We start from the raw sequence: 24,480 nt of genomic DNA on the forward strand, positions 1-24,480 counted from the left end.
TCTAAGTGGGCAGCTGATCTACCATAACAACCCCAGAGGAAGCACAATTGACCTTCATCTCCAGAAGATGCCTTCAGATCTGTGCTTGGAACATACACCATTGATTATATCATATACACATTGCCAGTAATCAGATTTCTGATCTCTCTCCCACTACAGATCTGGATTTAGATGTATATGAAGGACATATTACAGCGCTGCTCGGTCACAGCGGAGCCGGGAAGACAACACTACTGAATATACTGAGTGGGATGAGCAAAGCGTCTGCTGGTGAGATAAACCGCTTCTTATAGCTTTGTGTGATCACTACCAGGAGAACACAAAAATCCTTCCCAAGAAGGATTCTTTTCAGTAAGAGCTAGAAACATTATCCATGAGGATTTTTCTAGCCATAGAAATAAATCCATAATTCTGGAAATTGGTGAACTTTGTGGACCAGTTACGTCTCCAGTAGTGATGAGTGCACATCCTCAGATAAGGTGTTGTCCAAGTGTGTTTGTGTGCTAACAGAGTGCCTTCGGCGTGCTCAAAAAATATGTTCAAGACCCTCACACAGCTGATATGTTCCTTGTTTTATTCCTCTGTTTTAAAGGATCGGTCTCCGTCTACAACCATCAGCTCTCAAACCCTCATGACCTTGAGGAAATGCAGAAGATAATTGGATTTTGTCCACAGTTTGATGTGATGTTTGATTTTTTAACCGTGAGAGAAAATCTGGAAACTTTCTCCAGGATTAAGGGAATCGCTCCTCGAGAAGTGACGTCGGAGGTAGACGCTATGTGTACAATATGGTGGGAAGTGTCTGGGCTACCAGGTTCCTAGTGTCTCACAGTTCGGCTTGTTCTTCTGCTTTAGGTGAGGAAGGTCATCTCGGATCTGGATATGAACAATTTTGAGGACACAGAAGCCAGCAAGCTCAGCGGTGGCCAGAGGCGGAGGTTAACCCTTGCAATCGCACTATTGGGAAATCCTGAGGTAAAGAGGTTTCATGGGAGATTCGTCTTGCAGTGCTCCATATCTTGATAAGAACCCATTCAAATTAACATCCTGGGAGATGTTTTTATTTCTTCCTGTGATTTCTTGTAATTGCGGACCACCATGGTAGGCAGCAGCATCTCTTCCTTCCACCCTCGTGGTCAACGTTTGGGCAATACTTTCTGTCTTTCTTAGGTTCTTCTACTTGATGAACCCACCTCTGGTCTTGACCCATTTTCCAGACATCAGGTGTGGTCCACCTTACAGGAGCGTAAAGCCAATCGGGTCACTCTCTTCAGCACGCAATTCATGGATGAGGCGGATATCCTCGCTGGTAGGAGATTACGCAGCTATTGCAAAAATACCAAAACAGCTTGCCTTATGGCAGTGGTGGGAAGGCTCGCCTGACGGCAGCATCGGGGCGACTTGCCTGTTTGCATTATCAAAATGGCTCACATGATTTCAGTGTCCTAGCATTTTGGTGGATGGCAGTGTCTGTGCGACTCTACTGACAGCAGTTCCTTGCACTCATTGGTTTTAGCTCCTAGTGATTTCAGTGAGCTATAGTTCTCTCGATGGACATCCAGAATATATAATCCTTATATCTCTAGCCCTGATCGGTGCCATTATAAATAACTGTAAAAGAACAAAGAGTCCCGTGCATTTTCTGTACCAGTTTTGGCTGGTATTAGGCGGGAGGGGGGAATGACGAGTTTAAGGACCCTGGCTTTCGCAGCACAAAGCCATATAAATTCCTAAGGGGCGGAAGAGGTATAGGATTACACACACAGGCAGACTGAGAAGAGGGGGGTCGGAAAGGCCCACAGCGTGTGTCTGAAAAGCCATGGGACTGTTAGGTATATACTCCAAACATGGCATATTCATATTATCGTGACAGTGTGACTACTGTCAGAAGAGACTAAGCAGTTCACCTGACAGAAGTGTTAGAGCATCTAACCTGACAGCAGTGTTGGGGTAGCTCGTCTGACGGCAGTGTCGAGAAGGCTCACCTGACAGCAGTGTCTGGGCATTTTGGTTGATGGCAGTGTCGGAGCATCTCTTCTGACATTCAGTGTTAGAGCATTTCAACCTGATCGCAGTGTTAGAGCATCTCACCTGACTGCATTGTTAGAGCATGTCACCTGACTGCAGTGTTAGAGCATCTCACCTGACTGCAGTGTTAGAGCATCTCTCCTGACTGCAGTGTTAGAGCATGTCACCTGACTGCAGTGGTAGAGCATCTCACCTGACTGCAGTGTTAGAGCATCTCACCTGACTGCAGTGTTAGAGCATCTCACCTGACTGCATTGTTAGAGCATCTTTCCTGACTGCAATGTTAGAGTATCTCACCTGACTGCAATGTTAGAGCATCTCTCCTGACTGCAGTGTTAGAGCATCTCTCCTGACTGCAATGTTAGAGCATGTCACCTGACTGCAGTGTTAGAGCATCTCTCCTGACTGCAATGTTAGAGCATCTCTCCTGACTGCAATGTTAGAGCATCTCACCTGATTGCAGTGTTAGAGCATCTCTCCTCACTGCAGTGTTAGAACATCTCACCTGACTGCAGTGTTAGAGCATCTCGCCTGACTGCAATGTTAGAGCATCTCTCCTGACTGCATTGTTAGAGCATCTCACCTGACTGCAATGTTAGAGCATCTCTCCTGACTGCATTGTTAGAGCATCTCTCCTGACTGCAGTGTTAGAGCATCTCTCCTCACTGCAATGATAGAGCATCTCTCCTGACTGCAATGTTAGAGCATCTCACCTGATTGCAGTGTTAGAGCATCTCACCTGACTGCAATGATAGAGCATCTCTCCTGACTGCAATGATAGAGCATCTCTCCTGACTGCAATGTTAGAGCATCTCACCTGATTGCAGTGTTAGAGCATCTCACCTGACTGCAGTGTTAAAGCATCTCACCTGACTGCATTGTTAGAGCATCTCACCTGACTGCATTGTTAGAGCATCTCACCTGACTGCAATGTTAGAGCATCTCTCCTGACTGCAATGTTAGAGCATCTCACCTGATTGCAGTGTTAGAGCATCTCACCTGACTGCAGTGTTAAAGCATCTCACCTGACTGCATTGTTAGAGCATCTCACCTGACTGCATTGTTAGAGCATCTCACCTGACTGCAATGTTAGAGCATCTCTCCTGACTGCAATTTTAGAGCATCTCTCCTGAGTCCTGACTGCAGTGTTAGAGCATCTCACCTGACTGCAGTGTTAGAACATCTCTCCTGACTGCAGTGTTCGAACATCTCACCTGACGGCAGTGTCGGGGCAGATCATCTCAGAGGAGATTGGGCCATCTTGGTTGATAGCAGTGTGAGAACAGCTCACCTTATGTCAATGTGGTAAAATATACAGGCAGAGTCCTCTGATGTGGCTGAAGACCTCTCCAACAAAAATCATCAAATGATGACCACAAAACTTCTTTGCACACTCGTGAACCCATTTACTATGTGCATTTTTTTTCTTCTTTTTAAGAATTTTCGGCTACCTCTCGACGTGGGGTTGTACCCTCAGGGAAGAGCAGATCATTTCTATATTATCACAACCTGCAACATTTTTGTTATATGTTTCTGCCTTCAGATCGCAAGGTGGTCCTCTCCAGAGGAATGGTGAAATGCGTCGGCTCCTCCTGGTTTCTTAAAAGAAAATGGGGAATCGGCTACCACTTGCGGTAGGTGCAGTGCTGGGCAGTAGAAGCTTTTAGGAGTCTGTGTGGTCTTCACTGACCCCATTATGTCGGCACAAAGGTGAGAGACGTTGGGTGGTTTAGTCATAGTGCTGTTCTTGGCTTTCGTTGTGGACAGGATGCAGGTGTCTCCTTCTTGTAACCTGGACGCCATCACCTCTCTCATACAAGAACACGTCTCCAGTGCTAAACTCAGCGCCCAGAACGTAGAGGACCTCACCTTTACACTGCCCTTCGATAAGATGGACTCGTTTCCAGGTACGGTGAAGAACTCTTTAACAATGCCGGCTCATTATCTATCCCCGATCTGATCCCAACCATGATCGTAAAATTTGTGAAATAATGCCCCCAGATCTGTTCTCTCACCTGGATGAGCACGTGGGAACGGACATCGTGAGTTACGGGGTGTCCATCACCACGCTGGACGACGTCTTCCTGAAACTGGAGGGAGAGGAGATCGAAAAAGGAGGTAAATATGGTGATGACACTTGTGTGATGTCTGTAACAATCACTGGGATTGTGGTCCATGATACATTACAAGAACATCTTTGGAGGTGTTGTGGTGAAAGGGTTAATGGTTGTTTTCCTGTTGATATGCAAATCAAGGGGGCCAACGTCAGCATCCTTGACTTTCTAGGGAAGAGAAGAGTGAATAAGTGGTGGCCATAAGTTATAAATGAGTTAAGAAGGGGTGGTCTGGATCACTAGTTGGATTAATAACATCTCTGGTGGTTTAGGGTAGTAGATGGGTTAATGATAACATCCCTGGTGGTCTAGAGTAGTAAGTAGATTAATAACATCACTGGTGGACTAGGGTAGTAGATGGGTTAATGATAACATCCCTAGTGGTCTAGGGTAGTATATGGGTTAATGATAACATCCCTGGTGGTCTACGGTAGTAGATGAATTAATAATAACATCCCTGGTGGTCTAGGGTAGTAGATGGATTAATGATAACATCCCTGTGGTCTAGGGTAGCAGAATGGTTAATGATAACATCCATAGTGGTTTAGGGTAGTAGATAGGTTAATGATATCTCTGGTGGTCTAGAGTAGTGGATGGGTTAATGATAACATACCCGGTGGTCTAGGGTAGTAGATGGGCTAATAACATTTCTGGTGGCCTTGGGTAGTAGATGGGTTAACAATAACAACTCTGGTGGTTTAGAGTAGTAGATGGGTTAACGATAACAACTTTGGTGGTCTAGGGTAGTAGATGGGCTAACGATAACAACTTTGGTGGTCTAGGGTAGTAGATGGGCTAATAACATTTCTGGTGGTCTTGGGTAGTGGATGGGTTAATGATAACAACCCTGGTGGTCTAGGGTAGTAGATGGGCTAACGATAACAACTCTGGTGGTCTAGGGTAATAGATGGGCTAATAACATTTCTGGTGGTCTTGGGTAGTGAATGGGTTAATGATAACAACCCTGGTGGTCTAGGGTAGTAGTTGGGCTAACGATAACAACTCTGGTGGTCTTGGGTAGTAGATGGGTTAACGATAACAACTCTGGTGGTCTTAAGTAGTAGATGGGTAAATGATAACAACCCTGGTGGTCTAGGGTAGTAGATGGGTTAATAACATTTCTGGTGGTCTTGGGTACTAGATGGGTTAACAATAACAACTCTGGTGGTCTAGGGTAGTAGATGGGCTAATAACATTTCTGGTGGTATTGGATAGTAGATGGGTTAATGATAACAACCCTGGTGGTCTAGGGTAGTAGATGGGCTAATAAGATTTCTGGTGGTCTTGGGTAGAAGATGGTTTAGCAATAACATCCGTGATGGTCTAGGGTAGTAAAAGAGTAACAAAGGGATTAATGGAAAATCCTTGTAGGATAGTTGAAGATTTATGAAGAGGTTAATAATAACATCCCTGTTAGTTTAGGGTTATGAAACAGTTATAACGAGATTTAATAGTAACATTACTGGAGGATTAGAGCAGCATTAGTAGACTGGACACTAACAGGTCCTAATCACAAGATGTCCTTGGTGTTGCATTGGTGGAACTGCCTGACGATCCTCTTCAGATCAAGTTCTGTAGAGAACACTGAGATGATGGATTGAAGGCTGGTGAAGGGCTTAATGCCAATATCCCTGGTGGTGCTGAATTTGGAGGTTTACCCTCCTCTTCAGGCCGTGGACGGAGATCAATACGATCAGCGTTTATGAAGGATATCGGGGAAGGGATAAATAAGTTTTTTTAGACCCCATCGTAGGGACTCTCAGACAGACTTTTTTTATGATCAGATTATGGTGTTTTTGCCCGTGAACAAAGTGAAGATGAGAGCAGAGAGCTGTCCTCTGAGGTGGAGGACTCCGATCTACTGTTGTCAGACTCCGGCACTATAACTGTTCACGGACTAGCCCTGTGGAGACAGCAGGTGCTGACGGTGGCGCGGATCCGCTTCCTCAAGTTGAAGAGAGCCATGATAAACATTCGATCCATGTGAGTCCCTAATGTGCCATCATCCATTGGGATAGTCGATTATTGGGATTATGTTTTATCATCGATGTTCTTCTGTACTTCTTCTCCAGAGTCCTTCTTCTGGCCGTTTTCATTGCTTCCCTTCTCTATTTTACCACAACCACTTCAAAAAGGTGGTACAACTGGAAACTCACTCCGGACCTTTATTTTCGAGGACCAAGACATCGGGAGCACAAGTACTACACCAGCCTCCTGGTCCACAACAACACAGGTAGGAAAATGTGGATATTGGAGAGGTGAGTATATGTTCTCTTACTTCTGGTGATGAGCGAAGGTGCTCAGATAAGGTGTTCTCAGAGAATGCTCGTGTGCTAACGGAGAGCTCGAAAAATATATTCGAGTCCCCACACCTGCATGTGCGGCGGCTCTTCGAACAGTCGTGAGACATGTAGTCCTGTCCTCACTAAAGCATGGCTGACACATACTTAACCAGCTGCGTTCTCTCTGACAGGCTCGTCCATCGAAGAGTTCGTCAATGGCATAAAGGCGCAAGACATTTCGGTAAAAGTCAGGAACGGTCTGTACGACAGAAACACCACAGGCTACAACGGCGCCATCGAGCTGTCGCTGCAGAACCAGGTGAGGCAGGAGTGGCTTGAAAGTATGGAAAGGAAAGATTCTGGTTATCTGGACAATCATTTGTAAAATTAGGAAACAATGTGACTTGCTGATGAAATGTCAGTGTAAAATCAATCCAGAAGCCAGAGGCTGATTTTGGATGACAATTCGGAAAGTAGGAGAATACAGAAAATTCTCCACCCAACCAAAATTTCATTATAAAGTTCTTTTCTTTTTCTCAGAGCTACAGCTTTACAATCATTGGAAACCCACAAATACAGAACAGCCTGCCCGTGCTGATGAATATTATCAGTAATGCCTTCTTGAAGAGCTTCGGATCCACACAAAACATAGAAATCTGGAATACTCCTGTCTACCCTGTGAGTGCCAAGTCTAGATTATAGGGGCTTCATATGGTGGTGATCTTACCCTTTGTACTCATACCCCCGAATCACTAGCTGACCAAATTTCCGACTCTATGTTAGAATTAGTATTGGTTTGTACCTTGCTGATGAGGGGCGTAAGGCAGGGACAGTGATGAGTGGTTCCTCGACATCATGAAAAAATACATGACATATTTACAGTGGAGCTTGAAAGTTTGTGAATCTTTCAGAAATTTTCTGAATAAATTTGACCTAAAACTACATCAGATTTGCATACAATGACTAAGAGGAGATAAAGGGAAACAAAGCAAACAAATGAGTCAACAATATTAAACTGAAGAAAATTATCCAATATTACATGGCTGTAAGTGGCAAAAGTAGGGGAAACTTAAACGGGTTGTCCCACGAACAAAATACGTTTACAAAAATATATAATGGTTTCTGTGCTGAGATATTATAAATGTGCCCCTACTGTGTAATGGTGGCGTCTGTGCAGGAACATGGTCTGAACATACACAGCTACTGGCCAGAGGGAGGGGGAGCGTAAATCACGTATGATATTTGAGTGTACAGACACAGCACAGGAGTGGCTCACAGTTGCTATTTTCTGGAGTAATACATTTCCCTGCCTGTTTTATCACAGGAGTGTCTCTGTAAAGTCACCAGTTGTGCAAGTCATGTGCCACCAGACCTGTGATAAAACAGGAAGATAAATGTGTTAACACAGAAAGTATAAGCTGCGAGATTCTGCTGTTTCATCTCTATACTTACTTATCATGAATGACTTTTGCTTCTTCCACTGGCCAGGAGACATAGTATGTGCCGACCATGAACTGGAGCAGCTCTGCATGGTCAGACACAGCCATTACACAGTACACTGCAGGGGCACATTTATAAGATTATCTCATCACAGGACTATTTTTTTAACATATCCAATTATAGAACTTATTATTCCAAGATCTATTAAAAAAAAAGTACTTTGTCCGTGGGACAAGCCCTGTTAGAATTAGCAGATAATTTTAAGGTGCTTATGTTCTGATTTTTTTTTCTTCAGGAGGATTCGGACCGGTTTACTTACTCGCTGTTCTTTGTCAGCTTACTTTTTATGGCATTTGGGTCAGGTTTTGTCCCCTATTTCGCGATGAGCAGTGTTCAGGATTATGAGGTGGGTGGCAATCACTGTATACGTGGCATTTATGACTGCACATACTGAATGTATGAAAGTGTTGAACCCCTGTGGTGGACTCTGCTCCATCTACCATGTATGTCATATACTGATATGACGTTCGGCACCACACCGCGTGAACATTCGCTTACTTTCCAGTTTCCATTTCTCTCTTGGTGTCCAGATCAAGGCTCGTTCTCAGCTGCGGCTCGCCGGCCTCTTCCCGTCTGCGTACTGGTGTGGACAGGCCTTGGTGGACGTGGCTCTGTACTGGCTGCTGCTTTTCGTGATGGTAGCCATACTGTTTGCCCTGAATTCCTCGATTGTTTTGTCTGTCAAACATATTGCACTATTGGTATGTCGGGTGGTGATTGTACGTCATTATATGGTAGATATTGTGGTCGCTTCTTCCTCCTCGTTATCACTGTCTTGCAGATAGTGGACATCCTTGGTTTTGGTGCTGCCATGGTCTTCTTTGTCTATGTGATCACCTTTCTTCTTGTAAGAAATAAAAAAGGAATGTGTAACAGTGATCACTGGTCTGTCAACTTTATTCTGGTAAGTGCAGGTCACACCTTCTGGTATGTCCAGTAGAAGAAGGGCACACCTGGTGTAAGACAATTGTCTGAGAACCATCAGTGACAAGAGAGTGCAAAATCCATGCAATGTAGCCCCCATATAATACATCCAGTGCATAGTCCTTGTCATATCTCCTCCTGCAACTTATACAGTACCAGGTCATTGCCATACAACCACGTGTAACACATACAGTGTCAAATCCATGCCATTGAGCTCAAGGAATACATACAACTGCTAAGTCTCTTCATCAGGTAGAACATAATATCTGAGAATTCACATATTATTCACAACAAGATAGAATAGTTCAGTTATGAGACTGGTGTTGGGAAGCACAACTATTTGGGAAGTTGAGAAACATTTGTAGCAAGAAATATTGGTACAGTCCATAGATAAGGAGGGTGAAAGTTTTATTGTCCACTGATTGAAGTTTGGTCCGCGGTTATGATGCCCCTATGAGGATTGGTCTGGATCTAATGGGGGCATCAAGACCCCGGACTGTACCTCCTGGAGGTATTACAACCCTGGACCAGACCTTGTGGGGAAATGACAACTCCCAGACCAGACCTCATATGGTCATCACAACCCTAGACCAAACTATGTGGGGGAATTACAACCCTCAGACCAGACTTCATGGGGGCATAAGAACCTCCGGACCGGACCTTTTGAGGAAATCACAAACCCAGACCTCATAAGGTGATCACAACCCCAGACCAGACGTTGTTGAGAAATCACAACCGTAGACGAGACTTTGTTGAGAAATCACAATCCCCAGACCAAACCTTGTGGGGTCATCACAACCCTGGACCAGACCTCAATCAGTGGACAATAATATTTTCACCCTCCTTATCTTTGGACTGCATCAATATTTTCTGCCACAATCGTGTTTCCCCTTCCCATATTGATAATTCTTTCCTGTCTTGTATAAATGTTTGACTCTTCATATTTTGTGTTACACCTGTCGCCTGATGAAGAAACCGGAGGAGTCTCCAAAGCTTCTATTTCTTAGCATCTTCTCAGTTCCCCATTAAAAGGCATCAACCACTGAGCACTCTCAAATTCTTATATTTTTCTACAATATGTGTAATATAATATCCATTTTATTACAGAATGTAAACAAACGATGGACGTTCCATGATTAAAAACAATCAACACCTGTATTCCAGAATAATTAAGATTTTGAACTATTGTTTAGATTTTCTGATATACTGGTATAATATATTTATGTAGTATTTGCCTATAATATAAATGTATATTTTATGTAGGTGTGCACATTGTGATATGTATTGTCGATTCCTTATCTGAACTATTGATCTCCCATACTTCTGTAGCACCCTCAATTAATAGATTTTGTAGGTACAGCTTCCTGTTATCTAATGACTGCAGCCATGTTCTTGCAGATTTCCATCCTTCCACTCCTAGTTGAAGTTTTCCTGAGGAGCTCGGTCATGTTATACATCTTCCTCTTGACATTACTTCCACCCAGTAACTTCTTGGCTTTCCTAGTGCATTTGGTAAGAATAAAGGAATTCTGATCCCGTGCCCCGGTCAGGCTGCCATAAACTGATATGTGATGTAGGATAAAGGCGTCTTGCTCAATGGTAGTAGTCAAATGGGCTTCTGTGATGAACGCCATATACCAGCACCCTGTAGATGTTGGAACAGTAACATGAAGCTCAGTAAAGATGTCCACTGGAGGATGGCATGTATTAGACTATCTGTCCATAGTTTCATGTCATCAGTAAAGATGTCCATGTTTATTGGTGCGCAGTTGACCATTTCTACTTAGTTTCATGTCCTCAGTAAAGATTTCACACTTTATTGGCGTGCATTAGACCATTTCTCCTTAGTTTCATGTCCTCAATAAAGACATCCATGCTTTGCTGGAATGGATTAGACCATTTCTCCTTCGTTCTATGTCCTCAGTAAAGCTGTCCATGCTTTGTTGGCATGCATTAGACCATCTCTCCTTAGTTTCATGTCCTCAGTAAAGATGTCCATGCTTTGTTGGCATGCATTAGACCATCTCTCCTTAGTTTCATGTCCTCAGTAAAGATGTCCATGCTTTGTTGACATACAGTAGACCATTTCTCCTTAGTTTCATGTCCTCGGTAAAGATGTCCATGCTTTGTTGGCATACATTAGACCATTTCTTCTTAGTTTCATGTCCTCAATAAAGATGTCCACGAGTTGTAGGTGTGGAGTAGACCATTTCTCCTTAGTTTCATGTCCTCAGTAAAGATGTCCATACTTTGCTGACATGCAGTAGACTATTTCTCCTCAGTTTCATGTCCTCAGTAAAGATGTCCATGCTTTGTTGACGTGCCATAGACCATCTCTCCAGTTTTTTGTCCTGAGTAAAGATTTCCAGACTTTGTTGGCGGGCAGCACACCATCTCTCCTTAGTTTCATGTTCTCAATAGAGAGGTCCATGCTTTGATGGCATGCAGTAGACCATTTCTCCTTAGTTTCATGTCCTCAGTAAAGATATCCATACTTTGCTGACATGCAATAGACCATTTCTCCTCATTTTCATGTCCTCAGTAAAGATGTCCATGCTTTGTTGACATGCCATAAACCATCTCTCCAGTTTTTTGTCCTGAGTAAAGATTTCCATACTTTGTTGGCGGGCAGCACACCATCTCTCCTTAGTTTCATGTTCTCAATAGAGCTGTCCATGCTTTGATGGCATGCAGTAGACCATTTCTACTTAGCTTCTGTCCTCAGTAAGGATGTCCATTCTTTGTTGGCATGTATTAGAGCATCTCTCCTTAGTATATGTCCTTACATGTCATCCTATAAAACTTCTTCTTTCCTTTCTGTGCAGGGTAAAACTAATCACATCATTGACTATGAGCCAAGGACCGGCATCTTTACGAACCTGACAATTGTAAGTATTGCGCAGGAGAGAACTTGCTCAGATTTATGGAATCTAAAAGTGAAGATAAATACCGGTAGTCCAAAATATGCAAAAAATAAAAACACAGCACTCGTAGGGCTACATGACGTGCTGTATCCAGGGACTATAGGACTCATTGTATTAGGAGCAGGGAATATAGAAGGCTTCATATAGTGACCTCCTAGTATACAGGTCTGGGACTGCATAACATGCAGCATGGGGAACAGGGCCAACTTTTATAAGAGTCTGAAATTAAAGTGCATTTTATAAATGTGTCTAGTGGTTTAGTGACCCAAGTTTTGCAAAGGCATTGGACAATTAAGTACACCTCATATAAGACTAGATGCTCCAGTCTACCGGGTATGTGGGCCCACTGCTACAGTGCACTGCATATACGGGCTCAGCACTAGTGTACCACATATATGGACCCAATGGTATGATGCAACAAGTATAAAGGCTGAATACATACCATCTTATATCACAGCAGAGAATTGTAGGGCACCTGGTGTAGGGGCTAATGAGACTATTACAACCTGTAGTTCAGGGGCCAGGGACTATGGCCGAACTGTATATAAACTGGGAACTAGCAAATAATTTGGACCCATTATAGGAGACCGTAGCTCCTCAGGAAGGATATAGGACTTCCCTTATTTAACTGCATTGTGTTTCTGCTGCAGCCGTATATTCAAATCATCATGCTTTGGATTGTCCTTGGGTATTTGGAAAAGAAATATGGAGCAGGATGCCTGAAAATGGATCCAATATTCAAGTAAGTTTTGTGTTAGGAGGAAATAATGTATTACTTCTCACATCTGGAGTGTCAAAAAGATGAACAACTGGAACCCAAGAGAGAGCACATATAACTGACTACAGTAAATATTAAGATTAAGGCCTAGAAAACTGACAGTGACTTGGTGCATCCACTGGCTCCCAGCATCGGGGGCATTTGCTCATCTTGCTACAAACACAATATACATTACATAATTTTAGAAGAGCTGAATTCATTAAAGGAGTTATCTGAAATGTGATAACAATGGCTGACATCACATATTTCGAGCAGCAACCTGTCCTATTCATGTGTCAGGATGAGTTGCTACCTGAAGAAACACTGCTCGAGATGTGTGTCTCAACTATCAGAGGAGCATTATCATGAACAAATATATTAATCTTATAAATCAGCCCAGAGCAGAATGAAGCTACAAAAATCAGCCCATTGTGTTCTGTCAGCCGAGGAGTTTGTTCCTCTTTCTCCAGCCCTCGACTGAGTGAGCATGAGCAGATCAGGTATATTTTTCCTTAATGATGCTGCTCCTCTGACAGTTGAGACACGTGTTTTGAACAGTGTTTCTTCAAATTGCAACCTGTACTGACACGCGACTAAAAGAACCTGACGACCCACCTCTTCCGACAAGCCTACAATCTGCAGTAACCACCGATCCACCAAACCGCTGCACAACCAGCTTTATCCTCTCCTACTGTATCCTCACCCATCCCTTGTAGATTCTGAGCCCTCGCGGGCAGGGTCCTCTCTCCTCCTGTACCAGTTGCGACTTGTATTGTTCAAGATTATTGTACCTGTTTTTACTATGTATACCCCTCCTCACATGTAAAGCGCCATGGAATAAATGGCGCTATAATAATAAATAGTAATAATGAATTGCAGCTTGAAATATGGGATTTTTATCGCATTTTGGGAAACCCCTTTAAAGAATTGCACTATGCCTCTCAAATAAATACCCATGTTCAACAATGTCTACGATAAATAACTATTATTATTTCTCCAGATTTGATGAAAGAAAATATATGGTGAAAAAAAATCCTGAGGAGCTAAAAGGTGGGGACGTAGATGTTCTGGCCGAGAAACAGAAAGTCCAACGACTGAAGACTGCAACAAACAAGGAGGAGGTTAAAATTAGAAAATTACAGGACACATATGGCACATAACACAATCCCTGCATGTGTTGTATCTGTTGAACAGCCGCAAGACATGCAGCCATGGGGAGTCAAACATATATTTAGAGCACACTGAAGACACTCTCTTAGCACACGAGTATGCTCAGATATCACCTTATCCGAGCACGTTTGCTCATCACTATTGGCTATTAAGCAGCTATGGAATAAAACTGGCCAATTCTAAACAGGCGGTGCTGCAAGAACAGATTGATTCTCATGTACAGCACCATGGAATCAATGGTGCTATATAAATAAATAATAATAATAATAATATGTAATACTACAGTGTAATTCCATTAATCCATCTCACCTAGCCTCTCCCCTAGCCAAATCAGTTCTCATGCTTCGCACTGACGAGGGCCAACAGCCCGAAACACCGTGTCTGCGAATTGAGATACTGATTTGGCTTTTATCCTAAGTCATATTGCACAACTCGTTAAAGGGTTGATTGTGACTTGTAGGATCGCTACTTCCAACAGGTGGCGCTATAGAGTTAAGTCCTCTTTTTCTCAGAAGAGGCAATTTGCATATCACCTATGGTTTTACACCATACAATTGTAAAAAAAAGGCACAATAAACCAGCATCTGAATGTATTCCAGCTCACTATGGTCCATACCACTGGATGGTGTCTGTCAGAAACTAGCCACAAGGGTCAAAATGTAGACCTCCATGATGGGAGCATGTGGCAGTGAGTCAGGAACATCAGCATTTATAATAGTTCACACTCTGTGATGATTCTGCACCTTGCTAGTTTGTGACAATCCTGTGCCTCCCTGTTCTGTCACGATCCTGCGCCTCCCTGGTTTATGACAATCCTGCACCTCCCTGGTCTGAGACTATCCTGAACCTTCTGGTCTGTGACGATCCTGCACCTCCCTGGTCTGTGACGATCCTGTACCTCGCTGGTCTGTGACGATCCTGAACCTCCCTGGTCTGGGACGATCCTGCACCTCCCTGGTCTGGGACGATCCTGCACCTCCCTGGTCTGTGATGATCCTGCACCTCCCTGGTCTGTGATGATCCTGCATCTCGCTGGTCTGTGACTATCCTGCACCTCCCTGATTTGTGATGATCCTGCGCCTCCCTGGCCTTCAGGGTGCAGGATTACAGATCCTTTACACTTAGGGTGAAATGTCCATTCTCCTAATAGTTATGGATAAATGTTCAGATGTCAGAATTACAAAAGATTTCTACATTTATTTCTCTAGAAGCCAGCCATCCTCGTCGACAGCCTACGTCAAGAATATGAGGTCAAATCCAGAAATGTATTTAAAAAGAACAGTGTGAAACAAGTTGGAGTGAGAAACGTCTCATTCTTCGTTAAAAATGGTTAGTAGTTTTATTCTGGAGCCGAGAGTTTTATTACGCTAGGAAAGCCTCGGGAAACCATTTATCAGAATATCCAACCCATCTTGCCCAAAAATTAGAGATGGAAGCAGTAGGTATTGGAATTCAGCACATTAGTGTCACCAAAGATAATTGTCACTTAAAGGGAATCTGCTGAATTTTAACCCCTGTAAGGTGGCTTCTAGGCAGGTCCTCGAGCGGACATATAGTGCTGGAGCCTGTTTATATCATCACGGCTACCACCCTTGATGATACACATCTCCGCTCGAGGACCTGCCTAGAAGCCATCTTACAGGGGTTAAAATTCAACAGATTCCCTTTCAGAGTGTATCAGGGCCGGGTTTACAAGCAGTCAAAAAGATGGGTGGGACTAGCTTCTCACACCCCAGCAAGGTGGTATGCCAGATAAAAAGGAGATATCGCAGCATTTAGAAGGCAGACAGAGGAAGAGTCCCCTAAGGCCTCCGATCAGCACCCCCATGACGTCTCCAGAAGCATGAGCTGCTCACTTTTGGGGGATTTCCTTTGTTTAGGCACATCAGGGGCTCTACAAACGTGACATGGCGCCCATAAACTATTGCAGCAAATTTTGCTTTCAAAAAGTCAATTGGCGCTCTTTCCTTTCAGGGTATGTGCACACGTTGCGTCCTGGTGTGCGGATTTATCCGCACTGATTTTGATAAATCCGCAGGGCAAAAACACTGCGTTTTTCCTGCGGATTTATTGCGGTTTTACAGCGGATTTACCGCAGTTTTACCGCGGATTCTGCTGCGGTTTTACACCTGCGGTTTTTTAATATGGAGCAGGTGTCAAACCTCTGCGGATTCCCCACAAAGAATTGACATGCTGCGGAAAAAAACCGCAGCGTTTCCGCACGTTTTTTTCCGCAGCATGTGCACAGCGGTTTTTGTTTTCCATAGTTTAACATTGTACTGTACACCGCATGGAAAACTGCTGCGGATCCGCAGCGTCAAAAACCGCAACGTGTGCACATACCCTCCTGCTCTGCACCTAAACAGTAGTTTTCCTCCACATATGGGGTATCGGCGTACTCAGGAGAAATTGCACAACAAATTGTAAAGTGTAAGTTTTCATGTTACCCTTGTGAAAATGCAAAATTTAGGCCTAAAAAACATTTTTGTAGGAAAAATTTGATTTTTTTTTTATTTTCACAACTCAATGTTATAAATGTCTGTGAAGAACCTGGGGTTTCAATGTGCTCACCACACATTTAGATAATTTCGCTGAGGGGTCTAGTTTCCAAAATTGTGTCATTTGTCGGCAGTTTCTACTGTTTACGCACATCAGGATCTCTCCAAACACGACATAGTTAGTTATATTCTTGTGTGACTGTTCTGTGTACAGGTGAAATTCTGGGATTATTGGGGCCCAATGGAGCCGGAAAAACAACTTGTATTATGATGCTGGCTGGTGAACTGGAGCCAACAGCCGGAGAGGTAGGCATCCAGGACAGGAGAGACGTGCTGCTACTTACTTTGGATATGTAAGCATTTTGTTTGTGGGTGATGGCTGTCATGATCTATACATGTGTGCCCCCTGCAGGTTGTTCTGTGTAGTGCAGCCGACATCTCCTCTGCACCCTTGGGGTACTGTCCACAGTCCAGTCCTCTGTGGCCCAAGCTCACAGTGAGCGAACATCTGGAGAGCTATGCGGCAGTGAGCGGCATGAAGAAAGATGACGTGGAGAAATCCATAAAGCGGTAAAAGACTATTTTTGCACATATGATATAACTTTCAGCATACGGATTACGTACGCTGAAAGTAGACTGATATTGTGACACTTCTTTTAGGGTGTCAGAAGCCTTGGAACTGAAAGAGCATCTTAATAAACCTGTCGAGAAGTTGTCTGTTGGGGTGTCCAGAAAAGTAAGTGCCTCCAAAAATCTTACGTTTGCTCATGGGATTAGTGGGGACCAAACCAATACTTGGGCTCTTAACGGGTTAATTCCAACACTGAAAGTTAGCACCTCAGCAGCATAACTTTTTTTAATCAGGGGGGCCCAACTGCTTGGAAACCCCCTGTGATCATGGAAATGGGGCTCTAAAAGCCCCTACTAATGTAAGATGCACAGCTCATGGGGACTGCAATAACATTAAGCAAGTCCCTGCACCAGTCTGTAGAGAAGACATCTTGTGCATCATTCCAGTGTCTCGTGTTCCGTACCATGCATGCCTCAGCCAGCGGTGAGGAGTATGGAAATAAATCTTCCTGTTCATTGCCCGGTAGGTTTGCTTTGCCATCAGCATGCTGGGTAACCCGACCATCGCCCTCCTGGATGAACCTTCCACCGGTCTGGATCCTAAGGGGCAGCAGAGACTGTGGTGAGTGGTCCGGACGGCCCATAGACCTCCCTAGGTCCAATAGTCCAGCACCTACCGACCCAAGAATATAAGCAGAACCAGCGCGGTCTCCGTGTGGTGGACGCTTCTTATTTATTACAGGAGAGCCCTCCGAGCAGCTTTCCGGAACAAAGAGAGAGGCGCCATCCTGACCACGCACTACATGGAGGAGGCAGAGGCCGTGTGTGACCGCGTCGCCATTATGGTGTCTGGGAAGCTCAGGTGACCGCGGCTTATAACGGGGTCCACAGTAGGTCACAGGGTGCTCTTATAAATCTCAGCTGAGCCCACTGATTTAGCAAGACTGGGGATTTTTCCCAAGTGTGGCAGTGTCTTGACTCTCCCTTGATTGGGCATATCTGGATTAAACATGCCCCATCCTTGGTTCTCAATGGTGATTTTGGCTTATATATTTGGCAGCCAGTGAAATACAAGTGCTTCTCACTAAATTAGAATAGCATGAAAAAGTGAATTTATTTCAGTTCTTCAATACAAAAAGTGAAACTCATATATTATATAGTCACTACACACAGTGATCTATTTTACGTGTTTATTTCTGTTAATGTTGATGATTATGGCTTACAGCCAATGAAAAACCAAAAGTCATTATCTCAGTAAATTAGAATACTTTATAACACCAGCTTTAAAAATGATTTTAAAATCCGAAATGTTGTCCTACTGAAATGTATGTTCAGTAAATGCACTCAGTACTTGGTCGGGTATTCTTGTGCATCAACTCCTGCATCAATGCGGTGTGGCATGGAGGCAATCAGCCTGTGTCACTGCTGAGGGGTTATGGAAGCCCAGGTTGCTTTGATAGCAGCATTCAGCTCGTCTGCATTGTTGGGTCTGGTGTCTCATCTTCCTGTTTACAGTACCATATAGATTCTCTATGGGGTTAAGGTCAGGCGAGTTTGCTGCCAATCAAGCCCAGTGATACTGTTGTTTTTACACCAGGTATTGGTACTGTTGGCAGTGTGGACAGGGGCCAAGTCCTGCTGGAGAATGACATTTCCATCTCCAAAAAGCTTGTCAGCAGAGGGAAGCATGAAGTGCTCTATAATGTCCTGGTAGACGGCTGTGCTGACTTTGGTCTTGATAAAGCACAGTGGACCTCCACCAGCAGATGACATGGCTCCCCAAACCATCACTGATTGTGGAAACTTCACACCAGACCTCCAGCAGCTTGGATTGTGGCCTCTCCACTCTTCCTCCAGACTCTGGGACCTCGATTTCCAAATTAAATGCAAAATTTATTTCATTTGAACACAACACCTTGGGCCACTGACAACAGTCCAGTTCTTTTTCCCCTTGGCCCAGGTAAGACGCTTCTGACATTGTCTTTTGGTCATGAGTGGCTGACACGAGGAATGTGACACTTGTAGCCCATGTCCTGGATACGTCTGTGTGTGGTGGCTCTTGAAGCAATGACTCCAGCAGCAGTCCACTCCTTGAGAATCTCTCCCACATTCTTGAATGGCCTTTTCTTAACAATCCTTTCCAGGCTGCGGTTATCCCGGTTGCATGAGCACCTTTTCTACCACACTTTTTCCTTCTACTCCACTTTTCATTAATATTCTTGCATACAGAACTCTGTGAACAGCCGGCTTCTTTAGTAATAACCTTTTGTGGCTTCCCCTCCTTGTGGAGTGTGTCAATGACGGCCTTCTGGACATCTATCACATAAGCAATCTTCCCCATGATTGTGGAGCCTACTAAAACAGACTAAAGGTACCGTCACACTAGGCGATATCGCCAGCAATCCGTGACGTTGCAGCGACCTGGATGGCGATATCGCTGTATTTGACACGCAGCAGCGATCTGGATCCCGCTGTGAAATTGCTGGTCGCTGCTAGAAGGTCTGCACATTATTTGGTCGCTAGGTCGCCGTGTATCGCCGTGTTTGACAGCAAAAGCGACGATACCAGCGATATTTTACACTGGTAACCAGGGTAAACATCGGGTTACTAAGCGCAGGGCCGCGCTTAGTAACCCGATGTTTACCCTGGTTACCAGCGTAAAAGTTAAAAAAACAAACAGTACATGCTCACCTGCGCGTCCCCCAGCCTCTGCTTCCTGACACTAAAGCGCCGGCCCTAAACTGAAAGTGAAAGCAACAGCGGTGACGTCACCGCTGTGCTGTTAAGGCCGGAGCTCAGTCAGCGTCAGGATGCAGAGGCTGGGGGACGCGCAGGTGAGCATGTACTGTTTGTTTTTTTAACTTTTACGCTGGTAACCAGGGTAAACATCGGGTTACTAAGCGCGGCCCTGCGCTTAGCAACCCGATGTTTACCCTGGTTACCCGGGGACCTCGGCATCGCTGGTCGCTGGAGAGCGGTCTGTGTGACAGCTCTCCAGCGACCACACAGCGACGCTGCAGCGATCGGCATTGCTGTCGCTATCGCTGCAGCGTCGCTTAGTGTGACGGTACCTTAAGGGACCTTTAGGAAGCCTTTGCAGGTGTTTTGTTAATTATTCTAATTTACTGAGATAATGACTTTTGGTTTTTCATTGGCTGTTAGCCATAATCATCATTAAGAGAAATAAACACGTGAAATAGATCCCTCTGTTTGTAATGACTCTATATAATATAGGAGTTTCACTTTTTGTATTGAAGAACTGAAATAAATTAACTTTTTGTGGGAAGCACTTGTATATGGTCACTTTTAGATTGGGGTCTTACTGACCCTTTCAAGATATAAGATGTCTGAATAGTTGATAAATTAGCACTCCATGATGGATCTATACCTCCCGAATGAGCCCTGCCAAAAAAAGAGACACATTTCTTTTATGTCCCCACCGTAATATAAAACGTTATTATTTTATTGCATCCTGTAATTGCTATAAAAAACTGACAGAATTGCTTTTTTTTCCTATATTCCCCATAAAGCGTTTATAAAAGTTATGTACCCCAAAATAGTGCACTGATAAATACAACTCAGTCCCATAAATCAATCCCTAGTACGGCTAGAGGATGTCCCCCATTCTTTACACTGCTGTCTGATCCCCAGATGCATCGGGTCCATCCAGCAGCTGAAGAGTAAGTTTGGTAAAGGTTACCTCCTGGAGATGAAGGTGAAGGATTCCCAGCGGGTGGAGGAGATTCACCAGGAGATCAGACGCATCTTCCCGCAGGCGGACAGACAGGACAGGTAATGACGGGACCTACATACGCCATCCTCCTGGATCACATCATGGCGGAGGACAACGTGTATGTCATCTCCACAGGTTCTCCTCGCTGCTGTGCTACAAGATCCCTATGGACAATGTGCAGTCCTTATCTCAGGCTTTCTCTCAGCTGGAGGAAGGTAAGAGCAGGAAGTGTAGTCATAGGGACTCAGACTTTCTCAAGTCTCTGATTATTGTCTCTTCTCCTGTTTGCAGCGAAGCGCGTCCATGACATTGAGGAGTACAGCTTCTCCCAGCCCACCCTGGAGCAGGTACTGCCTGTACACCAGTTCAGTATTGTGATGGACGGGTATCACAATATGCCAGTGTGTACACGAGCCAGGAAGCAAACGTTTCTGCTGATGACCTCTATTAACATGCAGGTGTCCGGGGCATCTGCAGGTAACTAGCATGCAAATCCAGTGTAGCCGAACAGATCACTGGAGCACTGGCTACAGAGGGAAATGAAGCTTAGTTCTCCCCGTAACTGCTCACTCTGAGTTACTGGGGCACTGAAGGGCAATTCTGGTCACCAGCCATTACACAGTGAGTGGGGCTGCAAGCACTCCAGTACACAATGAATGACGGCCTGCTCGGCAGCATGTGTGTGCACAGGGAGCTGTCAATCAAAGTGCCAGGTAGTGATTCTGAGTAGGCGGTTACAGGAAAAATAAAACTTCATATTCTCCCTGTAGCCGCTGTTTCAGTTGAAAGCTACACAGGGTTTATATGTCATTTACGTGCAGATTACCCCAATCTCTGTAGGTAAATAGCGTTTCTGGAAGTTACAGATTCCCTTTATTAGTGTGAACCTTGTACTTGTGCCAGATTATTTTCAGTTTGGGCTTCGGGTCCACTGGCAGACAGCCTGCCCTCCCTCCAGACCCCTCTGTTCACCTCCAGACCCCTCAATTATCCGCCTCCCTACAGCCCTCTGTCCTCATCCCCCAGACAAGGCTGTCCTCCTTCTTCTCCACCAGAACCCTCTGTTCTTCTTCCACCTCAGACTCGTTTGGCCTCCCTCCAGACCTCAGTCTTCCTTTGTTGCAAACCCACCTGTCCTCCCCCACAGATCTCTGTCCTTTGTCCCAGACCCATCTGTGCTCTTCCCTCTAGACCCCTCTGTCCTTCTCCCTCCAGACTCATCTGTCCTCCTAACAGACCCCTCTGTCCTCCTAACAGACCCCTCTGTCCTCATCCTTCCCCAGACCCCGCTGTCCTCCTTCTGCTCCCCAGAACCCTTTGTTCTCCTTCCCCATCAGACCCCTTTCTCCTCCTTCCCACACCCATCTGTCCTCCTCCCTCCAGACCTCTGTCCAACACCCATCTGTTCTCCTCCCTCTAGACCCCTCTGTCCTCCTCCCTCCAGACCCCTCTGTCCTCCTCCCTCGAGACTTGTCTGTCCTTCCCCAGATGTCTTCCTTCCTACCCCAGACCCTTCTATCCTCCTCCCTCTAGTCAACTCGGTCTTCCTCCATACTCCAGCACTGATTATAAGCAGAACATGCTCTGTTCAGACACTGAACCACAAGAGAGAGCAGGAAAGTATTACAACTCAGCAGCCTGAGAGTAGATAGGAAAGCAGCAGAATGACTCTTTGGATGTTACTAGAGTTCTGGAGGCAAACAATAGGGAATGGCTGAAAAAATCCATTATAAAAATAATTGTCTGGGTCCACAGGTTTTCCTTGAATTGGCCAAACAACAGAACGAGCAGTGTTCCCAGGACATTGTGCTTACATGGAGGAACGTGACAACAGAGAACGTCTGAACATCCTGGTAATTGTCCGCACTCTGTAGATCTGTCACTGATGTTATAAAGTGCCGGACTATTAGGTACATTTCTGATATAAAATTAAAACCGATCTCATACTGAATAGTAACTAAATCATACATTGTCAGATCTGCCCGTTTATATTACGAGAAACGTAAGAAAACGTCTTCATGCTGAAATTCCTGTAATCCAAAATAGCTGATAATCCAGTACAGAGCCTGTCCTACTGACCCCTTCCCTGTGAAGGGTGAATCTGCTACTTATAATGTGGCAGCATTATACAGATGGCACTTGTCTCTAATCTGTTTATACACTTAGATACTGCTGCCACTACATGTGCACAGAATGCTGATCAGGTACCATGGCTTCTGAGGAGCCACCTCCATCTTTGTGCCCCCAAAATACACCCATATATAAAAATTTGGTATAGCTATAATTGTACTGACCTGGAGAAACAAGTTACTAGTTTTTTTTACTGTGAGAATGCAAAGAAAAAAACAGGACCCTGAAACAGTGGCCACGATGATGCCAGACTAGAGGACTGCGAACTGCCTCCAACCTGCGATATCCCCAATGCCTCTTCTGATTACTAGTCTTCCACAATGTCAAGCATCTCATGCCACATCGCATGGCCTAAAAATCAAAATCAATAGCACATACCTCCACTCCAGAAAACAATGGCAAACTTTGTTGGGCCCCAAGTGCTAAAGCTCCCACCAGTTAAAACATAGGGGCAGCAGTGCTTATCGTGAAGAGGGCAGTGTACACTCAATAGAAGGTCTAGTAGCCTACACTCCACCATTTTGCTCACACTCAGATCTTTTTCGCTTGCAGCAACCTGATTGATCCTGCCAATAGCATATGATTAAGCCATGCATGTGTAAGTACACATGGAAGGTACAGTGAAACTGCGAATGGCTTATTAAATCAATTAAAGGTTTTAAAAACTTTTATTTCAGAAAACAAGGTGGGTTTCCACAGCCATGGTGAATTAACAGGCTATCCGGAACGTCAGATGCTGTATACCTGGGTGCAGGATACGTATTTAACTCCGGTGATCATATGTTTTCCAGGAGTTACAGTCCTCATATACGAAGTGGCCAGGAGTGGCATCACGGGAGGATGAGACCGTCGTCTTCTCTCCTGTCCTGCAATGTGTAAATGAGAAACGCGTTAGACAAAGTGTATAGCATGAAACAGCCTAACACTGCCTGTGTATAAGCCATGTAAGTAGCCGTGAGAGGTGCCTGAGGTGAGGCCCGACGCTTGATAATGAAAGGGCCGAGCCAGCCTTCTGATTACACAGGCCAACAAAAAACAACTTTTTTTATGTTTCTTTGATGAAAATAGGCAAATATTACTAATTTTGGGTCGAGAAACTCAAATATACCCACAGAATTGTTTAATTAGCTCTCGTTTTTTAGATACACGCCATGGAAGTATGTGCTGTAGGTAGCGAGAAGAATTCATTACAAGAGTATAAATTGCACAGTACAGTACACATATTTAGTATCGCCGCGTCCGTAACGACCCAACCTATAAAACTGTCCCACTAGTTAACCCCTTCAGTAAACACCGTAAGAAAAAAAAAAAAAAAACGAGGCAAAAAACAACGCTTTATTACCATACCGCCGAACAAAAAGTGGAATAACACGCGATCAAAAAGATGGATATAAATAACCATGGTACCGCTGAAAACGTCATCTTGTCCCGCAAAAAACAAGCCGCCATACAGCATCATCAGCAAAAAAATAAAAAAGTTATAGTCCTCAGAATAAAGCGATGCCAAAATAATTATTTTTTCTATAAAATAGTTTTTATCGTATAAAAGCGCCAAAACATTAAAAAATGATATAAATGAGGTATCGCTGTAATCGTACTGACCCGACGAATAAAACTGCTTTATCAATTTTACCAAACGCAGAACGGTATAAAGAAATTCATGAATAGCTGGTTTTTGGTTATTCTGCCTCACAAAAAACGGAATAAAAAGTGATAAAAAATGGTCACGTGTCCGAAAATGTTACCAATAAAAACGTCAACTCGTCCCGCAAAAAACAAGACCTCACATGACTCTGTGGACCAAAATGTGGAAAAATTATAGGTCTCAAAATGCCACGTATATAAGTGCC

The 24,480-nt window shown here is 44.3% G+C and overlaps 1 protein-coding gene across 5 annotated transcripts in view; it reads left to right on the top strand.

Annotated features, from left to right (window-relative positions):
• LOC143766778 (ATP-binding cassette sub-family A member 9-like) overlaps positions 1 to 24,177 on the top strand; it is a 50,954-nt gene extending 26,777 nt beyond the window's left edge. For 2 of the 5 annotated variants that reach the window (XM_077254732.1, XM_077254733.1), the window contains exons 12-40: positions 160 to 270; positions 593 to 768; positions 856 to 975; positions 1,171 to 1,309; positions 3,572 to 3,662; positions 3,796 to 3,935; positions 4,030 to 4,146; positions 5,927 to 6,125; positions 6,215 to 6,375; positions 6,616 to 6,743; positions 6,965 to 7,102; positions 8,160 to 8,270; positions 8,455 to 8,625; positions 8,706 to 8,828; positions 10,247 to 10,360; positions 11,674 to 11,736; positions 12,423 to 12,514; positions 13,530 to 13,650; positions 14,908 to 15,028; positions 16,412 to 16,503; positions 16,610 to 16,767; positions 16,858 to 16,933; positions 17,295 to 17,389; positions 17,510 to 17,629; positions 20,419 to 20,559; positions 20,636 to 20,715; positions 20,792 to 20,847; positions 22,256 to 22,353; positions 23,422 to 24,172. In XM_077254732.1, the coding sequence (XP_077110847.1) occupies positions 160 to 270; positions 593 to 768; positions 856 to 975; positions 1,171 to 1,309; positions 3,572 to 3,662; positions 3,796 to 3,935; positions 4,030 to 4,146; positions 5,927 to 6,125; positions 6,215 to 6,375; positions 6,616 to 6,743; positions 6,965 to 7,102; positions 8,160 to 8,270; positions 8,455 to 8,625; positions 8,706 to 8,828; positions 10,247 to 10,360; positions 11,674 to 11,736; positions 12,423 to 12,514; positions 13,530 to 13,650; positions 14,908 to 15,028; positions 16,412 to 16,503; positions 16,610 to 16,767; positions 16,858 to 16,933; positions 17,295 to 17,389; positions 17,510 to 17,629; positions 20,419 to 20,559; positions 20,636 to 20,715; positions 20,792 to 20,847; positions 22,256 to 22,345 (3,344 nt within the window). In that variant the 3' untranslated portion in view covers positions 22,346 to 22,353; positions 23,422 to 24,172. Of the gene's footprint in view, positions 1 to 159; positions 271 to 592; positions 769 to 855; positions 976 to 1,170; positions 1,310 to 3,571; positions 3,663 to 3,795; positions 3,936 to 4,029; positions 4,147 to 5,926; positions 6,126 to 6,214; positions 6,376 to 6,615; positions 6,744 to 6,964; positions 7,103 to 8,159; positions 8,271 to 8,454; positions 8,626 to 8,705; positions 8,829 to 10,246; positions 10,361 to 11,673; positions 11,737 to 12,422; positions 12,515 to 13,529; positions 13,651 to 14,907; positions 15,029 to 16,411; positions 16,504 to 16,609; positions 16,768 to 16,857; positions 16,934 to 17,294; positions 17,390 to 17,509; positions 17,630 to 20,418; positions 20,560 to 20,635; positions 20,716 to 20,791; positions 20,848 to 22,255; positions 22,354 to 23,307 lie in introns of all 5 variants that reach the window. The other 3 variants (XM_077254731.1, XM_077254730.1, XM_077254734.1) reach the window with 3 other exon arrangements.
• The last annotated feature ends 303 nt before the right edge of the window (positions 24,178 to 24,480 follow it).

This window comes from Ranitomeya variabilis, chromosome 4 (assembly GCF_051348905.1).
Source record: "Ranitomeya variabilis isolate aRanVar5 chromosome 4, aRanVar5.hap1, whole genome shotgun sequence".
Taxonomy (NCBI): domain Eukaryota; kingdom Metazoa; phylum Chordata; class Amphibia; order Anura; family Dendrobatidae; genus Ranitomeya; species Ranitomeya variabilis.